Raw genomic sequence first — 8958 nt, forward strand, 5'->3', positions numbered from 1 at the left:
TGTTTTATAATATTATGTAGTGATAAAAAATCTTATTCTTATATATAAAAATGATCGCAAAATGTGTTGGTAAGCGCATAACTCGGGAACGGTTGAACCGATTTCGATAATTCTTTTTTTATTATATTCCTTGAAGTACGAGGGTGGTTCTTATGTAGAGAAAACGTAAACATGTATCACGGGCGAAGCCGGGGCGGACCGCTAGTTGTTAATAAAAATCGGTCACTGAAACTTATAGTGAATACATCCAGATAGTTTTAAAACTGTATTTTCCTGTTCATAATACTTGTCTTGTTTATTGGTTTGTTTATAATGCAGAAAACTTTAAGAGAAACTATTTTCATACATTTTTACAATGCAAACAAATAAATTTTAATGTAATTTCATACCATAAACATAATAGTTATCGATAAAATGATAATTTTATTGTGAAGAATTAGAAGTAGTTTTACTTTGTATGGAAAAAGATTTTTATTTTTTGTGAAATCAACAATACTTATGAGGTTTTTCAAATGCTCTTAAAGGTCGCATTTCTCAAATTTTGTGTTTTCATTTTATTACAGACTGCAATACAAACCAAGATATTAAATTTAATTTCAAACATTACCCTCCTTCCAGTAAAATCGGATAAAATAAATATACTGGAAAAGCAAATAATAGAAAAGGCAAATCTTCTGTGACTCGACATTTTGATACGGTAAGCAATATTAGGTATAAATCTTTCAGACTTTATCATAAGCTAGGATTTGCCGACGTTATTTGGGTGTAAATATATTTACTTTATGTTGTCTTTTACTGTGCATATTTTACGAGTTCAAAAACCTATTTACGATGTGATTTTGTAGCATAAAACCTAGCAAATAATATGCTCGAAACTCGAGGAACACGCTATCCATTCGTGAAAACAGAATGAAAATCGGTGCCACTGTTTTTGAGGTTCTCGTGAACAGACAAATATACACACGCGGTAGAGGACTATGCTTTCGGAGTTAAGGCGTTCATAAAATAAAGATTAAAACTTAAGAAGGTACCAAACTATTTGAAAGTCGGTTCATTTTAGCAAATAGTCTGGAAAAACAGGCAGTTTGAAAAATATCATAATATTTTTTATTGCTTTTATGGGTTTATTAATATCCTCTTTGGAGTAATAACAGCTTTTGGTTGTGTTAAATATTATACGGTGAAGTAAAACTACAAGAGGTTTTGATAACAAGTTTATTAAGTCACTTACATAGCTACTGAATATCAGTACAATAAATTTTATGCATAATATTTTAAAGCATTTGAGGACGACTCAAGTTTCTTTGTTTTCACTTGAATGCATCAGAAGGGGTCGGGTTTATATTATAAGCACGATCTTCTATTTGAAAAATGTCGTATACCTTGTTTCCGTAAATCGACGTGTAAGTTATCTGTGGTAAAGCGTTTTTCGCGTGATAAAATGTGGAACAATATATTATCTATTATGTATTATAATTTTAAAATAGCTTTAAATATAAAATAAAAACTAACATGATTTTTTGCACTTTTTATACAAGTTTTCACACTCTTATTTCCACTTTACTAATTGACGATTTAATAAATTTTTCTAATACTTTAAATATCGTCATTACAAGCCAAGCTGCCAGGATCCTTTTCGCATATAAACGCGTATTTATTCTCACACCAGAGGTCGTCAAACATGCCGTTCCGGTAGGTGGCGCCACAGAACTCCCCTGTTGTGGCGTTGTTTGGTTCCCCACCAGAGAATTTATCATAGCCAGCTTGGAGTAGAGTATCACCTGAAAGAATATACTGTTAGTACAAGCGATATAGAAATATTATAATTAAATTTCTAAACTCGTTTTATTATTATTTATATACTGAACGAAAAATTTCCAAAAGAATACAAAATTTCGTAAAACAATAAATTCCTTGAAAAAAGTTTCCTACATATTTAAATTTGTTCCGTGTTAATCCAATATTTAGAATCGCGATTTATCAATCATTAAGAGTTTATCAATATTGGAAACTTCGCAAATATAATATAATAATGGGTTTGACGCCTCTTAAAATCAGCTTTTCAATCCTCTCTGCTCATAATAATAAGTTCTCACCGTTGATGGTCAGCCATTCTCCATGTTCACCCCAATCATGGAAGCCTAGGAAAGCGACGTCCTTCCAGAAGTTTCCGCGCATCTTGCTACCTGGATACTTGGCGAATAGCTCTTTGATCACCTGGAATAGAAAGCGAAATATTAATTTAAATTAACTTAAAAGATGGTAAGTATGGAGGAGGAAACATTAGGTAAGGTAAGGTATTTAAAAATTAATATTGAAAATGTGAATCAGATTAAAACAAAATAGTGAAAAAAAGCTATACCTAGAGTTAAATGTTATAAAATTTTGGAAAATTGTTCAAGACTAGTTTTATTTAATGTAAAATGTATTATGTACTAATATTAGTACATGTACATTTTACATTAAATAGAAAACTATAAATTCAAATTCAAACATAATAAACACGACATCTTTCGGAAACAAACAAAAGCATCAGACTAAGCTACTACTAAGGAGACTCCTTTTTTTTCATTATAACTATAAGCACAGACTAATAATAATATACTACGTATACAACTATAAGGTACCATCATCCAAAGCAGTTTTTGCAGATACTGTAACGTAACCATCAATTCAGAAAGCAGTTTCTGCAGATATTGCTACATAAGTATTTTAATTACAGGTACCATCAATTTTAAAAGCAGTTTATACAGAACTCTGTAGTCCTGCTATATTACTACTCACATGTGCTTCTATTTCGCTGTTAACTATAGCAAGGTATCCGCCTTCAGCAGCACAGGTCATATAAGCCCTGGACCAGGTGCGAGGAACTGTGTGGAACTTGTAGCAACTGCCAGTCCTCATGTCAATATTGTATTCTGTAAATTTATTATAATTACAGTTTTTGTACTAGATGTACTAATGTTAAACGGTGATGAGATCTATGAAGGAACAGGTCTGCCTACAAGAGCCTATGCACTCTAAACTTATAGATCTGCATATTTCGTAATGGTCCAGGAACACCAACGATGGATGAGATTTCCAAAGAAGTTCTAGATTATTTTATTTACAGAGGAATAAGTATATCATGGGAAAAATTGAGTATTTATTCATAAGTATTTTTAAACATTTAAACAATATACATATAGCATGAGATGAAGAAAGAAAGAAGAGCAGAAAAAAGTAGCATTCAAACTCAAACTCAATAGTATATTCAATTAGACTTCTTCTAGAAGAACTATTAAATCATCATAACATAATTTTACCATTTACCACTATAAGTAGGTGTATATCATGCAAAGGCGAAGCAAGTACTTGTTATATGTATATTGTATGTAACCATCTTTTCATCTGACATTGATACTTTCACATTAACAAGAACTAGATATTACCTGGATCAGTAGTACCACAGGCACTCATGATCAAGCTCTGAGACATTTTCTTATAACACATATAAGGGTATGTGTCAGAACAGTTGACGTCAGCAAATTCACCAGCGCTGGTCATCAGTATGCAGCTCTCATTATCTTCATAGTTATCTGGTTCACCATCTGCCCAAGTGTGCGGGATCTTGGAGAGAGGAACTCCTGAAATTTTGTCAATTTTAATTGGCTAAGCCGTTTTAACTAAGGAGTTAAAAGAGTAGAGTTAAAAGTGTAAAGTTACAAGTGTAGAGTTAGACGCTTTGCTCTACACGAGATCTGATAACTTTTTCAGAGTATGTATAATGTATATGGCTTCTATAAACAACATTTGATGTGATAAAAAGATCTAATTTACTGCCAACAGGAAATATTTTGTAATACTTTCCATCGAGTAGACTTATCGGTCTTGCTTCACTTAAGAAGTAACCTTCCTCATATACATAAAAATAACAGAGGGGAATACCCGATCTAAAAATAAACATAATTAATGTATATCTGAGGTCAAAGAAATAAAGCACGATACGTGGAAGTCAAATCGTGATAACCCCGGGGGAACTTTGAAAACCAACTAGCGGTCCCGACAGATGGTTATCCTGTCTGTTTACTCATTTTTCTATTATTTCTAGCACAAATTCTTAACTTTTTCGTTCATAAGATCCTTTACCTGACAATAACGAATACATCAAAATAAGTATCATCGAAATCGGTCGAGCTGTTCACACGTGATGCCGTGACCAAGGAAAATACAGATTCATTTTTATATATATAGAGATATTTTTCGATAAGTATAATATATTATTCCGGCTTTATTATTATGTATGCTTGCAGAAAAAAAATTGCCACGACAGCTAATAATATAAAAAACACGTTTTGTCACCGAGAAAAAAGTGATTTATAAAATTATGAAACAGGGAATTTACGTTTAGTCCATTGAATAAAAAGTTCTAGAGTGCGTGAGTTAGTAACGTAAGATGTTTCTTCGGAAACATGTCAAGAGTCCCTAGGTAATAAACATACTAAAACCCCGGGCCACTAGGAGGAGCCCCGGAGTGGGGGGAGGGGGAAAATGGGTCCATTTTTTCATTTTTCGCTTAAATCTCAAAAACGGTACATGTTAGAGAAAAACTTTCAAGGAAAAGTTGAAAGGCCATAAAATTATCTACAAGTTGTACCTGAATCATTTTTTCCTATATCCTACCGTTTCTGAGTTATACGCAGTAAAACATGATTTTGGCTCAAACAATTTCCACATCAATCGATCAAAAAATATTTCTTTCTTCCAAAAAACTCAAAAGTGCAACTTGTGACCGGTACTGATAGATTGCTCTTAATTAGGTCTATAATTGGTAAAATAAACACATTCCTCCATGGAAGCCTTTAGGAGGAATCGATTGTCAAAATATTATATTATGGTAGTTTGAGTTACTGAACTTGATCTTTTTATTTTTTTCTTCCAAAAAACTCATAAGTGCAACTTGTGACCGGTACAGATAGATTGCTCATAATTGGGTCTATCATTGATAAAAATACCAGATTCCAACACGGAGGCGTTTACGGGGAATTGAATTTTATTAGGGTAGTTACGATACTTGAACTTTTTATTTTTTTTCTCCAAAAAAACTCAAAAGTGCAACTTGTGACCGATACTGATAGATTGCTCTTAATTAGGTCTATAATTAGTAAAATAAACACATTCCTCCATGGAAGCCTTTAGGAGGAATCGATTTTCAAAATACTATATTAGGGTAGTTTGAGTTACTGAACTTGATCTTTTTATTTTTTTCTTCCAAAAAACTCAAAAGTGCAACTTGTGACTGGTACTGTTAAATTGCTCTTAATTAGGTCTATAATTGGTAAAATAAACACATTCCTCCATGGAAGCCTTTAGGAGGAATCGATTGTCAAAATACTATATTAGGGTAGTTTGAGTTACTGAACTTGATCTTTTTATTTTTTTCTTCCAAAAAACTCAAAAGTGCAACTTGTGACCGGTACAGATAGATTGCTCATAATTAGGTCTATCATTGATAAAAATACTAGATTCCACCATGGAGGCGTTTACGGGGAATTGAATTTTATTAGGGTAGATATGATACTTGAACTTTTTATTTTTTTTCTTCCAAAAAAACTCAAAAGTGCAACTTGTGACCGGTACCGATAGATTGCTCATAATTAGGTCTATCATTGATAAAAAAACCAGATTCCACCATGGAGGCCTTTAGGAGGTATTGAATTTTATTAGGGTAGTTACGATACATGAACTTTTTAACTAACTACCCTAATAAAATTCAATTCCCCGTAAACGCCTCCATGGTGGAATCTGGTATTTTTATCAATGATAGACCTAATTATGAGCAATCTATCTGTACCGGTCACAAGTTGCACTTTTGAGCTTTTTGGAAGAAAAAAAATAAAAAGTTCATGTATCGTAACTACCCTGATAAAATTCAATTCCCCGTAAACGCCTCCGTGGTGGAATCTGGTATTTTTAGCAATGATAGACCTAATTATGAGCAATCTATCTGTACCGGTCACAAGTTGCACTTTTGAGTTTTTTGGAAGAAAAAAATAAAAAGATCAAGTTCAGTTACTCAAACTGCCCTAATATAATATTTTGACAATCGATTCCTCCTAAAGGCTTCCATGGAGGAATGTGTTTATTTTACCAATTATAGAACTAATTAAGAGCAATCTATCAGTACTGGTCACAAGTTGCACATTTGAGTTTTTTGGAAGAAAGAAATATTTTTTGATCGATTGATGTTGAAATTGTTTGAGCCAAAATCATGTTTTACTGCGTATAACTCAGAAACGGTAGGATATAGGAAAAAATGATTCAGGTACAACTTGTAGATAATTTTATGGCCTTTCAATTTTTCCTTGAAAGTTTTTCTCTAACATGTACCGTTTTTGAGATTTAAGCGAAAAATGAAAAAATGGACCCATTTCCCCCCTCCCCCCACTCCGGGGCTCCTCCTAGTGGCCCGGGGTTTTAGTATGTTTATTACCTAGGGACTCTTGACATGTTTCCGAAGAAACATCTTACGTTACTAACTCACGCACTCTAGACCCCCCTTGGAGGGACTCATTCAATGGACTAGTTGTACCTTTTATCCTATGTAAATTTGAATCCATATTACTTCATGAAGAAAAAAAAATTCCTGTGAAGATATGAAAATAACAGATTTTTATTAATTGCATGTAATGAAAGAAAAACAAAGTAAAGGTAAAATTATTCGCTACTTCGTAGAAGCGTTTCAATTCTTACAATAATAATAATATACCAGAACATTGAGAGTTAGTCTCAAAAAATTCGAAAAAACATTTTACGAAACGTTTTATATAAGAGTCAGGGTTGACGACACCAAGTTTTATCGATACAGGGTTGCCCCAAAAAAGTTTCAACTATTTTTTTTACTATTCTCTCACCTTCTGCTGAAAAGAAATCTCCTCTAGAGAATGTTGCGTGTATCCCGGTGAAGATTCCGTTGCACTTCAGCTTTGGAGTCACATCCATCATGGAGACCATCGCCTCCTTCAGGTTCTGGTCCAGGGGTGATGCTATTTTGGCTCCTGTAACATATCACATTCATATATCTTCCTATCATTATCATTACATAGTATAAAACAAAGTCGCTGTCGCCGTCTGTCTCTATGTATGCTTAAATCTTTAAAACTACGCAACGGATTTTGATGCGGTTTTTTTATTAGATAGAGTGATTCTGTGAGACTCGAAGAAAGTTCGAATATAATAAAGGTTTAGGTTAGCATATCATTTATTAGGTTTTAAGCAAAGTGGGCGAAGCCGCGGGCGGAAAGCTAGTAATTTATAAGTAATCTATACTTCTATTTAATACGGCTTAAATGTTTTATGGAGGAGTATTGTCTAATTTTTTTGAAGTGAAAACTTCTTTAGCGGCGTTGAGCACTTTTTCTGTAATGGGTATAAAATCTTAAACTCGCGTCAGGACACGTGACCTGATCGAAAAAGCGTAAGACGGATACCATACCAAAATATCAAACATGCTCAACGTTAATAATCAAGTTTTCACTTCTGCCGGCACTCCCGGAGTGCAACCCGTCTTTTTTTTTCTGTAGGTAATCGGATGAGAGATCGGGTGAAAAGTTTTTTAACTTTGCCCTCAATCTACATACGAAATTATATCAAAATCGGTTCAGTGGTTCAAGCGGGAAATCGAGACAAACAGACAGATTGTGACTGACTCTATTAGAGTTGAATTAGAGTCACTCGTAAAAATATACAATTAACGCAAATGACATTATTTATTCTAAACCCTGTATAATTTTAGATTCTTTTTTAAAATAATATGTTTATTTCAATTTTAGTGAGGTCTTTATGACCTCTTCATATTTGCAAATGAATATGGACAAGTTGTTTAATTTGATTGTGACTTTATTAATTTAATAAATCTTACCTTCAAGGTGACATCTTAATCTTGCTTCTCTCCAATTGGCTGGTATTCTGTGCAACTTTAAGTAACCCTGGGCACCTTGAGAATATCGATAGTCACATCTGAACCTTTTTCCATCTAGAGTACCATAAAAATAGAGAAAAAAATATAGTAGGTAGTAGGTACAAGAAAAAAAAAATTATAAACCAATAAATTAAAATAACTTTCTCAAACTACATTAAAAACAGTTTAATATAAAAGTGATAAAAATATTGGTTAAAAATGTTAGTTTTATATTCACAAACTAAATATGTTTTTGTTAATAATAATTAAATTAAGAATGGAAATATTTATTAATAACTAGCGGTCCGCCCCGGCTTCGCCCGTGGTACATATTTACGTTTTCTCTACATAAAAACCATCCTCGTACTTCAAGGAATATAATAAAAAAAGAATTATCGAAATCGGTTCAGCCGTTCTCGAGTTATGCGCTTACCAACACATTTTGCGATTCATTTTTATATATAAGATGTAATAATAAAATATACATTTATTTGTTTCTTCACAAGTTACTAAAAATTGCTGGCTACGAAAACGTGAACTAATGCAATTTACTAATAGGTTATTATAATTACATACGGAGAGAGCCGATAACACAGAAAATAATTAGCACTAAGTTCTTCATTGCGAATACTAAATATTTTGATAGTGAACAGTGTAATATAAACTTATTATTAATACTTTTACATGAAACGATAAACGATACAACACGATAATCGTATCCATTGATGCTTTTTATCATGTATAAACAATGGATGTATTTGGATAAAACTCTGCATGAAGAGATTTTTAAAGCGTATAAATCATTCGATTATGTACACGATTATTTACTTTCCTAAGTTCAATGCTAACATGTAATTTGCTTTTAAATTACAATAAATACAAAAATTTATGACAAAAAGCCATATGCCATTATGCCATATACTTCTTATATATAAAATTCTCGTGTCACAATGTTAGTCTGCATACTCCTCCGAAACGGGTGGACCGATTCTCATGAAATTTTCTGTGCATATCGGGTA

At 32.7% G+C, this 8958-nt stretch overlaps 1 protein-coding gene across 1 annotated transcript; it reads right to left on the bottom strand.

Annotated features, from left to right (window-relative positions):
- Positions 1-1224: 1224 nt before the first annotated feature.
- Positions 1225-8561, bottom strand: LOC149486268 (C-type mannose receptor 2-like). The gene is made up of 7 exons (XM_089697749.1): positions 8516-8561; positions 7901-8014; positions 6894-7037; positions 3432-3626; positions 2785-2918; positions 2097-2217; positions 1225-1781 (listed from the first exon to the last, which is right to left on the bottom strand). The coding sequence occupies exons 1-7, from the start codon at positions 8559-8561 to the stop codon at positions 1597-1599; spliced, it is 939 nt and encodes a 312-aa protein (XP_089553875.1). The 3' UTR covers positions 1225-1596.
- Between the last annotated feature and the right edge of the window lie 397 nt (positions 8562-8958).

The sequence above is a fragment of the Colias philodice genome, chromosome 8, assembly GCF_061535455.1.
Source record: "Colias philodice isolate Cphi_HAF_F1 chromosome 8, ilColPhil1 Martin Lab GWU primary, whole genome shotgun sequence".
Taxonomy (NCBI): Eukaryota; Metazoa; Arthropoda; class Insecta; order Lepidoptera; family Pieridae; genus Colias; species Colias philodice.

Excerpts from the sequence above, each read along its gene's own strand:
- LOC149486268 (XM_089697749.1), bottom strand. The coding sequence starts at position 8,561 with ATGAAGAACTTAGTGCTAATTATTTTCTGTGTTATCGGCTCTCTCC. Across the intron at positions 8,015-8,515 it reads CTGTGTTATCGGCTCTCTCC|ATGGAAAAAGGTTCAGATGT; the intron begins GTATGTAATTAT and ends ATGGTACTCTAG. Across the intron at positions 3,627-6,893 it reads AGATTTCTTTTCAGCAGAAG|GAGTTCCTCTCTCCAAGATC; the intron begins GTGAGAGAATAG and ends ACAAAATTTCAG.